This window comes from Bos indicus x Bos taurus, chromosome 19 (genome assembly GCF_003369695.1).
Source record: "Bos indicus x Bos taurus breed Angus x Brahman F1 hybrid chromosome 19, Bos_hybrid_MaternalHap_v2.0, whole genome shotgun sequence".
NCBI lineage: Eukaryota > Metazoa > Chordata > Mammalia > Artiodactyla > Bovidae > Bos > Bos indicus x Bos taurus.
Window position 1 is genome coordinate 31,217,626 of NC_040094.1, and position 17,300 is coordinate 31,234,925.

At 45.3% G+C, this 17,300-nt stretch overlaps 1 protein-coding gene across 4 annotated transcripts in view; it reads left to right on the forward strand.

The window, feature by feature from the left end:
* SHISA6 (shisa family member 6) overlaps positions 1–17,300 on the forward strand; it is a 260,549-nt gene that overhangs the window by 120,078 nt on the left and 123,171 nt on the right. For 2 of the 4 annotated variants that reach the window (XM_027517751.1, XM_027517752.1), the window contains exon 3: positions 11,041–11,136. The exons of the other annotated variants lie outside the window; for them this stretch is intronic. In XM_027517751.1, coding sequence (XP_027373552.1) covers positions 11,041–11,136 — 96 coding nt within the window. The remainder of the gene's footprint in view (positions 1–11,040; positions 11,137–17,300) is intronic. 4 annotated transcript variants of the gene reach the window in all.

The following is a 17,300-nucleotide window of genomic DNA, read 5'->3' on the forward strand; positions in this document are numbered from 1 at the left end:
AAAATAAAAATAACACATATACGTGTTTAGGAAATTCAGACAGTAAAGGAAGTGATAAAGCTCAGAGGTAGGGACTTTCCTGCTGGTCCAGTGGCTGACACTTTGTCTTCCAAAGTAGAGGGTACAGATTCAGTCCCCGGCCAGGGAGCTGAGATCCCACATGCCTCGTGGCCAAAAAACAAACAAACAAACAAACCAAAAACAGAAGCAATATTGTAATGAATAAAGATGTTAAGAAGTGGTCCGTATAAAAAAAAATCTTAAAAAAATTCAAAGGTAAAGACATCCCTTCCTTCCAAACTCTCTCCCCAAAGGAAAGAAAGTTTTAGTATTTTGGCTTCATGATTATTTGCAGGAAAAAAAAATTTAGTATAAAGCAGACTACCTGTAATGGGTCTCTATATAGACTCTCTGAGTATAGTATTTTCATTTTTATTTTGTTGTGTTGTTGTCCTTTAGTCTCTAAGTCAACTTTTGGGATCTCATGGACTGTAGCCCTCCAGGCTCCTCTGCCCAAGGGATTCCTCAGGCAAGGAGCGGGTTGCCATTTCCTTCTCCAGGGGATCTTTTCCTGCATCCGCAGGTGGATTCTTTCCACTGAACCACCTGGGAAGCCCATTATATAAAAGAAATGATACTGAAACATTGCCCTACCCTTTGGTTTTTTTTCCTCCACTTTTTGTACCTTAAAGCTCTTCCCACATGGGCATGTAATGCAGCCCTCCCTTATCCTTTTTAATAGCTAAGTACTATTCTATCACTTGGATGATTCCTCCTATTGACAGAGACTACTGTAATCAGCGGTTCACAGCCTTACCTGGGGCTTCACTGGTGGCTCAGTTGATAAACAATCTGCCTGCAATTCAGGAGACCTGGGTTCGATCCCCGAGTCAGGAAGATCCCCTGGAAGAAGAAATGGCAACCCACACCAGTACTCTTGCCTGGGAAATTCCGTGGGCTATAGTCTATGGAGTCAGACACGACTTAGTGACTAAACCACTGCCACGTGTCTAGCCTAATTCATATATTATGGAAAAACTTGAGAGCATACATGTAGGGGAAATTCCTAGCACTGAGATACTGAGTCAATGGCCTGTCCTTCAAAGGGACATCACTAATTTATCCTCCCACTGGCAGCAATGAGAGAGCTCATTCCCCTGGCACTGAGTCTCCTTGAATGCTTCAGTTTTGCATTGAATGCTTCAGTTTTGCCAAATTGATTTCTGGTTTTTTTTTTTTTGAAAAAAATAGCTCATGTTTTGATTTGCATTTTCTTAATAATGAAAGTGAAAGTCACTCAATCATGTCCGACTCTTTGCAACCCCATGGACTGTACAGTCCGTGGAATTCTCCAGGCCAGGATACTGGAGTAGGTAGCCATTTCATTCTCCAGGGGATCTTCCCAACCCAGGGATCGAACCCAGGTCTCCCGCATTGCGGGCAGATTCTTTACCAGCTGAGCCACTAAGGAAGCCCAGTTAATGATGAGTTAGGGTTAATCACATTTTTATATCTCCATTGACTTTTAAATTTTTGGGGGGGGGATTAGGGTAATTTCCTATTCATATTCCTTGTTCATTTTCCCTCGTATATTTTTATTATTATCATTATTTTTGGTGGTTATGATTATAGTAATGCTAAAAATTCTCCAAGCCAGGCTCAACAATACATGAACCGTGAACTTCCAGATGTTCAAGCTGGTTTTAGAAAAGGCAGAGGAATCAGAGATCAAATTGCCAATATCTGCTGGATCATTGAAAAAGCAAGAGAATTCCAGAAAAACATCTATTTCTGTTTTATTGACTATGCCAAAGCCTTTGACTGTGTGGATCACAATAAACTGTGGAAAATTCTGAAAGAGATGGAAATACCAGACCACCTGACCTGCCTCTTGAGAAATATGTATGCAGGGCAGGAAGCAACAGTTAGAACTGGACATGGAACAACAGACTGGTTCCAAATAGGAAAAGGAGTACGTCAAGGCTGTATATTGTCACCCTGCTTATTTAACTTGTATGCAGAGTACATCATGAGAAATGCTGAGCTGGAAGAAGCACAAGCTGGAATCAAGATTGCTGGGAGAAATATCAATAACCTCAGATATGCGGATGATGCCACCTTTATGGCAGAAAGTGAAGAGGAACTAAAAAGCCTCTTGATGAAAGTGAAAGTGGAGAGTGAAAAAGTTGGCTTAAAGCTCAACGTTCAGAAAACTAAGATCATGGCATCTGGTCCCATCACTTCATGGGAAATAGATGGGGAAACAGTGGAAACAATGTCAGACTTTTTATTTTTCTGGGCTACAAAATCACTGCAGATGGTGATTGCAGCCATGAAATTAAAAGACGCTTACCCCTTGGAAGGAAAGTTATGACCAACCTAGACAGCATATTCCAAAGCAGAGACATTACTTTGCCAACAAAGGTCCGTCTAGTCAAGGCTATGGTTTTTCCAGTGGTCATGTATGGATGTGAGAGTTGGACTGTGAAGAAAGCTGAGCACCGAAGAATTGATGCTTTTGAACTGTGGTGTTGGAGAAGACTCTTGAGAGTCCCTTGAACTGCAAGGAGGTCCAATCAGTCCATCCTAAAGGATCATCCTAAAGGAGATCAGTCCTGGGTGTTCATTGGAAGGCCTAACGCTAAAGCTGAAACTCCAATAATTTGGCCACCTCATGCGAAGAGTTGACTCATTGGAAAAGACCCTGATGCTGGGAGGGATTGGGGGCAGGAGGAGAAGGGGATGACAGAGGATGAGATGGCTGGATGGCATCACCAACTCGATGGACATGTGTTTGAGTAAACTCTGGGAGTTGGTGATGGACAGGGAGACCTGGCGTACTGCACTTCATGGGGTCGCAAAGAGTCTGAGCAACTGAACTAAACTGAACTGATGATTATTGATGGGCTTCCCATATGGTGCCAGTGGGTAAAGAACCTGCCTGCCAACGCAGGTAGATGTAAGAGATGCGGGTTTGATCCTTGAGTTGGGAAGATCCCCTGGAGGAGGGCATGGTAACTCACTCCAGTATTAGTGCCTGGAGAATCCCCATGGATAAAGGATCCTGGTGGGCTACAGTGGTCCATTGGGTTGCAAAGAGTCGGACATGACTGAAGCGACTTAGCACGCACGCACGCAGGATTATTGATATGATGGAGCTTTTTGTAAATGAAGGGAAACCCCTTTCTCACACATTAGACCGTAGGATATTACATGTGTTTTGATGTTGGTCTATGGCCTGTTTTCTGTGAAGAAGATCACCAGTGGAATGGCTACAGAGCAGGGTCCTGGCCAGCACTGTCAAGCTTCCTTCCAACTTGCCAGAGACCAGCTCCCCCGTCTGTTCTGAGCAAAGCAGTCCTTTGCAAGCAGGCTCTAACGATGGAGCATTGTTCCCCCGATGAAGGAAGCTAGTTCTGGTTTTATCACAGTAATGTATTTTATTGCCCCATTTGCATACCAGATTTTCCAGGGCAACTCCAGTATTACTCAAATTTATTTCTGTCAATAAAGACAATTTGTTAAATGTTATGTATAATCTAATTCACCAGTCTTTTCTTAATGAATTTTTGGATTTGTGTACTGTATAGATTACAAATAAGCACATCCATGACTTTAGAAATTCTATAGTTTTACTTCTTGCTTGACAGATTTCATCATCAGGCAGCTTTTTTCCTTCTCCTAGTGAAGACTGGAGGATATTTTAGTCTCTGAGTTTTTAAAAACTGGAAACTCTTTATTTCCTTTATTGTTGGAGAATAATTTGGCAGTGAATTAAATACTTGGGCAACAGTTCCATCTTTGTATCTATCCATCGTCTATATAATCTGTGTATTCATCCATCATCCATCAATGTGTCTATCTATAGCTATCTTAGAAACAAAATAAAATACTTATTTGAGTCAGACATGTCCACAGAAGTATCTGGTTTCCTAATATCAGTATTGATCATGTCCAAGAATTTCTTGGTACTTATATAACACTATCGTCATCGTGAAGTTGCTCAGTCGTGTCCGACTCTTCGTGACCCCATGGACTGCAGCCCACCAGGCTCCTCCGTCCATGGGATTTTCTAGGCAAGAGTACTGGAGTGGGGTGCCATTTCCTTCTCCAATATATATAACACTATATATGCATATATTTAAACAATGTAGTGGTGTGTTATCGGAGAAGGCAATGGCACCCCACTCCAGTACTCTTGCCTGGAAAATCCCATGGACGGAGGAGCCTGGTAGGCTGCAGTCCATGGGGTCTCGAAGAGTTGGACACAACTGAGCGACTTCACTTTCACTTTTCACTTTCATGCATTGGAGAAGGAAATGGCAACCCACTCTTGTGTTCTTGCCTGGAGAATCCCAGGGATGGGGGAGCCTGGTGGGCTGCCGTCTATGGGGTCGCACAGAGTCAGACACAACTGAAGCGACTTAGCAGCAGCAGCAGCAGCAGTGGTATGTTATATGTTTTTTTTTTTTTTTTAATTTATTTTTAACTGAACAATAATTGCTTTACAATGTTGTATTGGTTTCTGGTGTACAACACGTGAATCAGCTGTAAGTATACATATATCCCCTCCCTCTCACACCTTCCTCCTGCCTCCCCCATCCCATCCTCTAGGTCATCGCAGAGCACCAAACTGAACCCCCTATATTATATAGCAGCTTTGCATCAACTATCTGTTTTACACATGGTAGTATATTTATGTTGGGGTTTCCCAGGTGGCTCAGTGGTAAAGAATCCACCTGCCAACGCAGGAGACGCGGATTTGATCTCTGAGTCCGGAAGATCCCCTCCCGAAGGAAATGGTAACCCACTCCAGTATTCTTGCCTGGGAAATCCCATGGAGAGAGGAGCCTGGTGGGCCACAGTTCGTGGGTTGCAAAAGAGTCAGACACAACTGAGTGACTGAGCACACAGTATATGTATGTTGATGTTATTCTCTCAATTCATCCTGGGCAGGAATAGGGATGCAGACATAGAGAAGGGACTTGTGGATACAGCAGGGGAAGGAGAGGGTGTTGCAGGTTTTAAAACTCTCTCTCTATGATGTCATCCTGTTTACCTTCAGCTAGTTGAGTGTGGTCCTTAACACTGCAACTAAGAATGCTCCATGTTGATACTTAGAGCTCTGGTTCATTTCAACTGTACAGAGTTGAATAGGGTTACATTATATGAATATACCTCGAGTTGGCTCATTGGAAAAGACCCTGATGCTGGTAGGGATTGGGGGCAGAAGGAGAAGGGGATGACAGAGGATGAGATGGCTGGATGGCATCACCAACTCAATGGACATGAGTCTGAGTGAACTCCGGGAGTTGGTGATGGACAGGGAGGCCTGACGTGCTGTGACTCATGGGGTCATAAAGAGTCAGACACAACTGAGCGACTGAACTGAACTGATTTATCCCAAGAGTTCTTTCCCCAGTTTATTAGAAACAGTATTGCTCATGAACATCCTTGCATGTATCTCCTTATGCACACATTTGAGGATTTATCTCAGGCACAGACCTGAAGGTGAAATTGCTGGTTCTGTGGTACATCTATCATCAACTTTATTAGCCGTCACCAGGGTTCCTTCCAAAGCACTTGCACCAGTTTACACTCCCACCAGAAGTGTGCAAGAGTTCTTGTTTCTGCCTCTACATGCCCAGAGTCCCAGGAATTTTTATTTTTGCCAGTCTGCTGGGTGCGAAATGTTACCTCATTATAGTTTTAATTTGAATTTCCCTGATTACTTTTGAGATGGAACACCACTTTATGCATACTGGACCTTTGAATTTTCTCTTCTGTGACTTACCTTTTCATCTCTTTGGCCTGATTTTTCCTATTGAGTTGTTTTACTTTCTTATTAATTTGAAGTTATTTGTGTTTTCTGGATATTAATATAAACATACGTTTCTATCCATTGACTTATAGTTTCATGATTGCTTTTGAAGTATCATAGTTTAACTCTTTCTGGTTTATGAATGAGCACAGGTTTTATTTTCATTCCTGGTTAATACAGAAGTCTCAACTTTAGTTAAAGTTCAACAAAAAGAAGTGTACCTTTGCTTTTAGAAGGTGATTTAACCAGAAACAAAGAAACAAACTCAACAAAACAAGAAAAAAACACTTCTTGAATTTTTTTATTGAGGTATAATTGATATACAAAATTATATTAGTATTTGACATTTGTGTATAATGCACTGCAAAATGATCGTTATAGTCAGCCTAGTTACCATCTGTCACCATGCAAACATAATACAATATTATTGACTACTTTCCCCAGGCTGAACTATATACCCCCATGATTTATTTATTTTATAACTGGAAGTTTGTGCTTCTCCATCTCCTTCATCCGTTTTGTCTCTCCTCCATCCTCTCCTGTCTACTGAAATAATGGTCTCAAAAGTCTTTAAAAGGTTGCTTTACTTTCTGTAGGTTTAGTATTTTATGAAGTTGGTTTGCATTTCTCCCTTTTTTTCTAAATGGCATTTCACTAGTGAATATATCTAGATATCGATCCTTCTAATATATGTCTGATATTTGACTAACGATTAAAGTCTTCTATCTGCTCAAAAAAAGTCTATTAACTTGTAATTATTGCTTCTGAATTATCTCTTCTGTTTCTCTCCTCGGCATCTGATTTTAAACAGATAGTAACTTCTAGAGTTGTCCTTTTTTTTTTTTTTTTCTCATCTTTTCTCCTTTCTCTCTCCTTCCCCACTGAGTACCCAGTGGGCCTCTCTCATTGGAATTGACTTCACCAGTTTCTTCAGTATGCACACTCTTGTCCATATTTACAACTCAGGCAAACTGCCTAGGTTACTTTCTTTCACTCCCATAGCTGTGGGTGGAATTTAACCAATGCAAAATTCTCATAAATTTTATTGAAGTCATTCAGATATTACCTCATTTTCCCCCTCCTATTTTTTATAGCACATCTCTTTTACAGAGAAACTTTCTGTTTACTCAAAGCTGCTTTCTTTTAAAAAAAGAAAAAAAAAATACATATAACTTATTTACTCCGGCTCTGCTGAGCCTTTGTTGCTGCATGTAGGCTTTCTCTCACTGTGGGGGCTCCTCTTGCCGAGCACGGGTTGGGGGTGTGCAAGCTTCAGTAGTTGTTCTGCATGGGCCTAGCTGCCCGGAGGAAAGTGGCATCTTTCTGGACCAGGGATACAATCTGTGTCCCCTGCCTTGGCAGGTGAATTCTTAACCACTGGACCACCAGGGAAGCCCCACCTTTGTGGGACCTGATCAGGGGCTGTGTGTGTGTGGTGTTGACACGTGGATAATCCACACTACTTGAGTGTGCTCACAGAGCGCCCCCTAGCCTCTATTTGGAGCTCTGCTGGGTATAGGGCCGTTTCTCTGGAACTGCAACTTGGGCAAAATTTGTGCTGCTGTGTCCTACCTTGAGGCCCAGCATCAAGTCATGGGGTCAAGCATGGGATCAAGGCTGAAGAGAAGAGAAGCGATTCCCCTGGGTCCTGGCTCAAGTCTCAGAGAAGAGTCACGTCAACACGTGTTCAGACCGAGGGGTGAGCTGGCTTGGGGAGAGCTATAGAAAGATTGTGGGTGTAGGGATGGGTACACGTGGTTGGGATCCAGGGTCTGCTACTGCCTAGCTCCATGAACTTAGAAAACTGACCATTGTTACACAGGGCTCTTGTGAGGAGGAAATGAAGCCAGGTGTGCAAGAGAGAACTGACAAGGGGGTTTGGAGTCAGAAGACCAGGATGCTATGTGGAAAATCTAAAAAGAAATGATACAAATGAACTTATTTACCAAACAGACTCACAGACTTAGAGAATGAGTTTATGGTTGCCAGGGGGTAAGGTTGAGGGGGGAGAGATAATTAGGGAGTTTGAGATGGTCATGTACACACTGGTATATTTTAAATGGATAACCAGTAAGGATCTACTGTATAGCACAGGGAACTCTGCTCAGTATTATGTGGCAGCCTGAATGGGAGGGGGGTTTGGGGGAGAATGGATACATGCATATGTATGGCTGAATCCCTTCGCTGTTCACCCGCAACTATGACAACGCTGTTAATTGGCTATAGTCCAATACAAAATAAAAAGTAAAAAAAAAAAAAAAAGAAGACTGGGATGCTAGTGATGGCTCAGTCATCTTCCAACTTCCCACCCTTGGCCTCAGTTTTTCTACCAATAAAATGGGAGAATAATATTTTAATAATACAGAACTTACAATGCAGTAATGATTAAAACTTTAAGAAAATTGTGTATGAACGATCTTTGTAAACTGCATAATGCTACGGAATGTTTGCTGTTGTGTCATACAGATGAAACCCTGTTTTCAGAGGCTCTGTGCCTCTGTCTGGCCCACAGTAGGGATCGGGTGATTGAGTTGGCTTTCAGTCAGCTCAGCCCCAAAGCAGTAAGCAGCACTTAGCCCTGAGGGACCTTGTTCCAGCTGACAGATAAGAATGATTTCAAGTAGCAAAGGTACTGTTTATTGTGCCATCTCTCTCGGTATTGATTGGTTTATCAAAAATCTTATTTATAAGGAGCACAAAAATAAACCAAACTCTGAAGGATGTATCGGAGGTTCTGAATTAACGAGGTCCAAATTTATGAGATTTCGGAATTGCTACTTCCATTTCTTACTCTTCTGTTGGGAGGGGCAGTAGGGGGAAGTAACTCATTACAGGACAAGGGTCCCCCTCTTCTTGGGGCTTGTACTGTACCCCTCCACACTCCCTTGTCCTTCTCTCCTTCATCCCTCAATGAAGTTGCATTTTTCCGGGATGAGAGTTGGGTTTCTGGAGTCGTGACATGGCTTGGGATACGGGTAGAAGCCTCTTAGTTCAGCTCCAATAATTCTTTTCTATAAAATTCTGGGTTGTGACTACAGTCTTTTACAGCCAGAAAGTTCCTCGTGGAAAGCTGTGTGCCCCAAGGAAGGAGGTATTTATTCCAGAGTGGAGGACATATGGGAGACAGTGGTAAAATTCTTTTATATTCCTGATACACTTGGATTACAGATCTCAGACTCAAGCAGCAGTATCATCAGGGTGACTAGATAGAAATGCAAGCTCTTGAGGCCCATCCCAGATCAAATGACTCAGAAATTCTGGGGGTGGGGCCCAGCAGGCTTTAACCTGCCCTCCTGTTTTTTCTGACGCACACTCAGGGTTGAGACCCTCTGATCTGGGAGAAGGCAGAAACTGGTCCAGCCAGACTCCACTCTTCAGAGGAAGGATGCTGGAGTCCAGGACCTAAATAGAGGGCAGGGCAAGGCACCCACGAGGACTCCAGCAAATGCTCACTGCCCCCCCGACCCCCACGAGCAAACTGAACCTCGGTTGTTTATACGTTTACTCTAGGGCAGTGGTTCTTCTTCCCTGTGTGAAAATGTCAGTCACTCAGTCATGTCCAACTCTTTGCAACCCCATGGACTGTAGCCCACCAGGCTCCTCTGTCCATGAAATTCTCCAGGCAAGAATACTGGAGTGGGTTGCCATTCCCTTCTCCAGGGGATCTTCCCAACCCAGGGATCAAACCCAGGCCTCCCACATTGCAGACAGATTCTTTATTATATGAGCCACATGAGAACCACCTGGAGACCTCCTTTAAAAAAAAAACACACAAAAAAACACCTCCTGATCAACTGAATCAGAATCCCTGGAGCAGTGTTAGGATATTTGTATTTTTAAAAGCTTCTGGATGAATCCAACATGCACCCATTTTTTGATATCTAATGCAGAGGATGCATTGCTAAGAAAAAAAATGTGATTTAGGTTATCTACATTTATTGTACATTTTTCCATTAGAAATGTATTTCACCTATTTATAGTGACATGCTCATTATAGGAAAAAACTTGGAAAATACAGAGAAGCTGAAAGCAGAGAAGAAATACAACTCGTGTTCCAACCATCTAAAGGTGGTGGTCGGTATCAGTGTGTTTTCTTTCAATCTTTTGTTGTTGTTGTTTTAAACTACACTGGTTTGCACTTTTTACAGAATTGTGGTCATACTTACTATAGTATTTTCTTCCACTTTTTTACTTAACTTTACATCTTAGGTAGTCTTCTCAGTGTTTAATTGTTAAGTACAGTTTTTAACATGCTCTTGTGGCAACATGACATATGTGTGGCTTTCTCCACTTTCACATGTACATACTTCAAGATGGCATTTAGAGAGGTCTTTCTTTCTTTTTAAGGCCTGTACTTCAGGGGTCCTGTGAAATCCTACATCAAATGTCAGAAGCAGAACAGTAACTATTTTTTCTCTTTGCATGTCTTCTCCCAGGGTCTAAGACTTTTCTTCACCCCCAACCCCACAGGTAGACGGAGAGAGGAGGCTGACGAGGGATAAAATCTTACTGCAGAAAGTTGAAAGAGAAAAGCACATAAATATTTTCCCAGTGTTTCAGAGCCACCGCCCTACTTGTCAGCCTCAGTGACGTTGGATTTTTCCTAAGCCCCAAGGCTATAGTTCATAGGATGAGGTATGATTCATAAACATGCACACACATGGAGCATTTGGATCAGAACCACATTTCTATGCTCCAGGAAGAAAGAAAACCAAAGGAATAAGACAAGAAAAAGAAAGGAGGAAGCTGGGACAAAGCACAGGATGGTAGGCCAAGTTCAGTTCAGACTGAAGTGCTGATGTGCTCAGTCAGAAATGCCAGAGTCAAGTGCTTTCCCCACCTCTGCTTCCAACATAAGCTTCCCAGAACTTTCTTCTTTGTTGCAGTTATATGTGTGTGTATGTGTGTGTGTGTGTGTGTATATATATACACAATATATGTGTATATATTTAAAATCTTAATATATAGAGTATGTAATATATATTATATATGGCATACTTCATATATACTTTATATATTTATAATATATATTATATATAAATTTATGAAATAATATTTTATATATATATATATATCTTCCTTGATTGCTTCTACCTTCTGACTTAGCTGCTGATTTGAAATTAAGTTCACCGCCATTTTCGAGTGAACTGGAACAGCAGCCTTTGTCTTCTTGTTGGTGTCATGGATGTGCCAGGTAATTCTGCCCCGTCTTCTTGCAGGACATTATGGGAAGGATGCTTACCGAAGTGGAGGACCTGATCTCCATAACTTCATCTCATCTGGATTTGTCACATTAGGAAGAGGACACACGAAGGGTACAGTGGAAACCATTTTTTACTAAAATACAGAGGTTGCCTAGGGAACCCCCATCTGAAAGGCGAAGATGGTGTGGAGGCCAGAGGCTGGTCCGGGACAGGATAAGTGGGGTGGTTCCATGGCTGCTTACCCTGATGACATGCGTGGCTTCACAGGTGTGACTTTAGAAGGCAATAATAGACTCCCAAGAGGCATGCGTCCTGGCCCGCCCATGGCGTGGAGCAGGACACAGATGCCCGTGGCTCCCCGTGGGATGGGACCGCAGGCAGCATGGCGGGAAACACTGCGGACGGACGCAAAGTGTTCCTTCTCCTCTTGGCTATTATTCCTCTTCCGTTTGAAAGCCACATTTAACACCTTGATGTCAATGTTCTGTCCTGGGGGGTGTTGAAGCCGGCACGCATGTCGAGAGTTTCAGCGTCCTAAGTGTGTCTATGTAAACTCTCCTTGATGGGGACACGAAGGTAGAGGTTACACAGACCTTCCAGCCACAAGCTGAACTCTAACGTGGCATTTCTGCTGAGCTGCTTTATGACCTAGCCGACAGCTTGCAGAGCATCTGTGCAGGGGGTGTGGCATCCTCCATCCTGTCTTTTGTTTCAACAGAGTTCTACTAGTCTTGTGAGCATCCTGTCATACCAAGAGTAACTGGATCCCCCGCCCTTTGATTACCTTCCTAACACCTGTGTACTGTGATAGACAACTGTGAATTCTGTTGTAGGGATGGTGTATCCCTGTCTTCCTCTGAAATATGTGTTTGTTCCAAGTGTGAGTGAACAAGGAACTTTGCGATTTTTTTTCTTACGTTCCGTGCATCCAATTTTTAAATTCCCTATGTGATGTTTGTTCATCCTATAGAGAAAAAAAAAAATCTGTATCTGTGTATGTATTTTCTGTTGTGTCTCTTTGTGTCTAAATAAAGTTTATTGAGGATTCAGGTGGCATTTGTGGCTCCTGAGAGTTGCAGAATCAAATTGGGACCAGATGACTTGGGAAGGGGTTTTCTGGTAAAAGATACAAACCTAGACATCCTAGACACACTCATATCAACTCAAGGCTGTGATGTGCGACCTCCGTGTCATCTGCTTTGGGATAAATACCCATCACTCTGAAAGAAATTAGAAGGGAGCATTTTCAACCCACAATAAACATTTCTTATCTCACAAAGTTTCTGCGGGTCAGGAACTGGGGAGCAGCTCAATTGGGTGCTTCTGGCTTGGGGTGTCTTCGTGAGGTTACATTCATACCTGCTTCTAAAGATGCTGCTCAAGCCCCACGCATCCTGCCTCGTGAGGATGGAGGGGGCTGAGGTGGCGTGTGGGTGGTGGGTCGGTGAGACCCACACGTCGTGAGCACTTGGTGAGCGATGGCTCTTTCATAGAAGACACATGTTGCAATAGAGGAAGCCATAAAGAGAAGATGGGTCAGAATCTGACAGCACACTGTAAGTCAATTTAAAATGGTAATATATGTAAAGTATGTAATACACATATATGGCATACTTCATATATACTTTTAATTTTTTTTTAAAAGGAACACAAATCAGGAGTTGGAGCATTTACTCCAGATGAGTAGGGTCTGTCCTTCCAGAGAGGAAGCTCAGCCTCCTCTTAGATAATTTTTCAAAGTCTGTCTCAATGAACACCCCTATGGAGACCCTCTGCTATTTGGGCAGTTTGGTGAAAGATCTCAAGCAGGGTGGTTCTTTTTAAGTCTGCAGGAGAGAGCCTGAAGACTCTTTTCCAAAAGCCCCACATGACCATACTGTATTACTATGACCTCCACCAGGGTAGCCCAGGCCACACCAGGCCTAGAGTCCTTCTGAGCGGCAGTGACAGCAGGTACACCTGTGCCAACCTGCACTGTCCTCGGTCCTTTCCACCCGTGTGTGTGTGTGTGTGTGTGTGAAGAGAAAGATGGACCGATAGATTCTTTGCTGACAGATAGGTGCCTCAAAGTGAGTCCCCTTTGGAAGAGGCAGGCACTGCTGCCCAGGTCAGCACGTAAGCTGAGCACCTGCTGCATGCCAGCTACTCCTCTAGGCCTGAGGATGCAGCCGATAGACTTACATGCCAGAGAGAGATGATAGATGTAAAGGAGTACATCTACGAAGCATGTCAGGGAGTTAAAAGCTATGGGGCAAAATGAGGCAGGGAATGCGGGAGGAGCTGGAGTTGTTGAAAAGAACATCCAGATGCTCGAGAATAAAAGTGGCATTTGAGCAAAGACCGAAGGAGGTCAAAGGTCAAGTCCTCTGGGATTTGGGGGGAGGGTCTCCCAGGTGGTGGGAACAGCTGCCCACTGCCCCCACCCTACCAGCTGGCACAGGGATAGCTGTGAGGCTGGAGCAGATGGGGCCAGGCTGCGGGCAGGAGGGGGTGAGGTCAGAGCGGGGCTGGACCACCCAGGGCCTGGGGACCACTTAGGGATCTGGTTGCCACTCCAGGTGGAATGAAAACATAACACTTGTGCCCTGAGGCGTTAGGAAGACGATGTCAGTGGGAGGACCAGGGTCTTGACAGGCTGGGGCTGATGCGAATTCACGCTGGCTTCATAGTAAGTTTTAGAGGCTTCTTAATCAACCATGTGGACAAGTTCAGGGGAGATGTCCTGGCTGGGGATGTAACCGTGGGAGTTTCTGGTACAGGAAGCCGGACGCTGGTGACATGGGTTCCCCAGGGTGAGCGAGGCTTCCCAGGGGAGCAGAGGCTCCGGGAGAGAGATGACGGTGGGAAGGTGAGGAGGGACCTGCAGAGGAGACCAGTCAGGAGCGGGCAGCCAGGAAGCAAGAAAAGCAGGGCTGGGTGGCATCTTGAAAATCAAGTGGGAGGAAAAAAAAACAAACATGTTTCTGGGAGAGAGTCATCAGCTGTGATAAGGTGTGAGATGAAGGAGGAGATGAAGCCTGAGAAGTGACCACAGTGTGACCCACAACGTGGAGGTCATGTGAGCTTGGCAGGGGCGATCTGGGGAAGGCTTTTCGACTGATGGATGCAAGAGAGAATGACTGATGCCTGCGTTGTGCTGCTACAGGATCTGAGCAGACTGAGTGATGGGAAGATGAAGGTTCATTACGCTTGTCTCACTATTCGGGGAGATGTTTGAAATGTTCCCTAATAAAAATTAAAAAGGATTGTGAAAATAATCTTTTATTATTTAAAAAAGGGTGAAGAGGAAAAGGAGACTGCAGGAACAGACAACCCTCCAGAGTTCTAAAGTGAAGGGGAGTGGGGAATGAGGGAGGAAGCTAGAAAGGAGTGTGATGTAAAGAGTCTTCTTTTTTTTCTGATGTGGGAAATCACAATACATGTGATATTCGTATGCTGATAGGAATGGTCCAGTAACAAAGGGCAAACTGATTATGCTGGAGTGGGAGGGATGTATTTTAGAAGTGACATCTTTAATAGGCGAGAACAAGTGGCATTTGTCACCCGGCAGGGGAGGGGCTGGCCTTGTCTAGGAGCAAAATCCGCCCAGAGTCACAGACTTCAGGTGGGATATTCAGTCACAGATGCACGCAGATGGGCATATGTGATCCCTGCTCAGTGATTCAGGAAGCAGGGTCATCCAGTGTATTAGGGTGACCAGACATCCCAGTTTGCCCAGGGCTGTTCCAGTTTTAGCTCAGAAAGGCCTGTGTCCTAAGAAACCCCTCTGTCCAGGGCGGATGAGGTCAGTTGGTCACCCTTCATGAGGATGTGTGAGCAGGCGCAGCCTGTCTGGTTTCAGAGCATCTTCCACACCCATCTCTCGAGTTCAGAGAAGTGGGATGAGAATGCTGCTGGTACCCACACAGCCTCAGAGGCCTTGGGATCCCCCTCAACAAGATGGAGACAAGGCCAGAGCCCTGTGGGGTGCATCCCAGACCCACAGAAAGACCCTGGATGGATCGCTTCATTCTGTGTAGATGGCATTCCCTGGAACTAGGCTGGGAGTGCCCATTCCTGCCGCAGAGCACACTCTCCATCGGGTCTCAGGCAGAGAATAAGGCGAGGTGTGTAAATGCTATGGGGGTGGGGGGTGTTGGAGCTGGTGCTGAGATCAGAACTGGAGAAGTGACCATCCTGATACCAGTTTTGGGGGGCTCAGCAAGGAGGGCAGTGGCAGAGGTGGCACCCCAGCTGCTCAACCCCCAAATCCAAAGAGGAAGAGGAACAACGGCAGCTGGGGGCAGGGGGCTTGGGGGAATTCTAGAGGCTGGGCCAGTGGCACCTGCTCCCCAAGAAGAGAACAAGGCCAGATATGGATTCTAGCACTCACAAAGGCACATGTGTCAGCCAGTGAGGAGTCTGGGAAAAAGGTCTACCGGGGCCAAAACATCAGGGCAGAGGCCTAGGGCCTTTTGATCAGCGTGATGGGTGGACACAGGAGGCATGAGCTTCCTGTGATGATGAGGTCTGAGGGGTAACAGTGGGAGTGGGTGACTGAATGGAGCGGCGGGTCAGTTGCAGGAGTCCTGCTTCGGCTCTCTGGTTCCGGGTGGGCTTTGTGGTCCTCCACCGCCAGCACTGTTCTGCTGTGTTGTCTGCTCCCAGCCCTGGTCTGAGCCCCGCTGCTGGCCTGAACCCCAGGCACTCATGGGCCCATGCTCACCCCTCCCAGCTGCTGCCATGGTCGTCTGTAACGCAAGGTTTGAAGTTAGATCTGCTCTTCTGGAAATGACAGAACAGGTGCATCGGCCTCTGCTGAACCAGAGACCACCACCCCCGCACCAGGATCTGAACACCCTGTGGACTGTGGCAAGGAGACCCCTGTGCCATTTGGCTCCAGAAATCCAGCTTAGATATTTCCACACTCTGGGGAGCCAGGGGAGCAAGTGGGCTTGACTACACCAAGGTGTTTAAGGGCTGGACTCCAAGAGCTCAGAAGGCGTCCGGTCGCCATGGCAACAATTAACTGGGAGCTATAGTGAAAGCAGATGAAGGTGGGCCTGGCTTGCCGGAGACCGGCCTCTGAGAAGCCAGCACCACCTGGCAGTGTTCTATCCTGTGCCTTTCCGTAGGCTGGGGGATCCAGGATGGAGTGGGAGGAGGCCAGAGAACCTCTGGAATTCTGGGCTGAGGGCAACAAAGCTCTAAGCTGCCTACTGATGGTTCTGATCCACTCTCTTGGTTTCCTCTGCCTGCTGACATCTGATTAACCACTGAACACTGAGAACCAGGCCTCGGTGTGCTCAGCTTTACTCAGTGGTACTTTGCTCGCTCGGAGTCAGCACACACAGACCACCTCTAAGCCTCACACTCAGGGAAATAAACGCATAGCATCAGTGTGCTGCCGTGTTTTGTTAGAATTGAGCCAACCTCACCTGGTGGCTAATTGGTCAGAATTGATTGCATCAGAAGCAAGGATGGATCTGCATGAATGTTGAATTTGGCACTCACCCAGTGAATCCCTTTCTCAATGTAACTGCTGTTCAGACAGAAGAAAAGAAAATAAGACAATGCAAAACCCAGGGTGGTCCCTCTGAGAGCTGCTCAATGGACCACTTCCACTTGCAAACTTAGCCATTTTGCCTAAAGGCAGCTTTTCCACAGGACCGTCTTTTCCATGTTAGTCTTACTGACAAGCACACCCCTGACTCTCCAGGAAGAAGTAATGGCTCTATGTCCCTCCTCAGTGTGGCCCAGGACTCCCTCTCCACTGAGACTAGTTTTAGCAGCAGTTAAAGCCTTGCAAGTCTATCTGAGAAGCATGGTGCCCTGGGCCCACTTCCTGAGTTGCCCACAATTCCACCTCTGAGGTGGGACTACCCAGTTTACCACTGAGAGACTCACTCAAGGCATCAAGACATCAGTCCACAAGTTTTCCATCCTTTTCAGGGCTGTTCTGGGCTACCCTGGTAGTTCAGATAGTAAAGAATCCATCTGCAGTGCAGGAGATCTGGGTTCAATCCCTGGGTTGGGAAGATTCCCTGGAGAAGGTAATGGCAACCCACTCCAGTATTCTTGCCTGGAAAATCCCATGGACAGAGAAGCCTGGTGGGCTACAGTCCATGGGGTCGCAGAGGGCTGGACATGACTGAGCAACTAACACTTTCACAAGAGCAGTTCTTAGGTTGAAAGTATCACCAATTCACACTAACTTGGTAAAGGTGACACAGAGAAAGATTCCCATCCATCAGGCCGTTGGCTGAGTCCTGGACTGCACGTGTCTGTGTTTAATG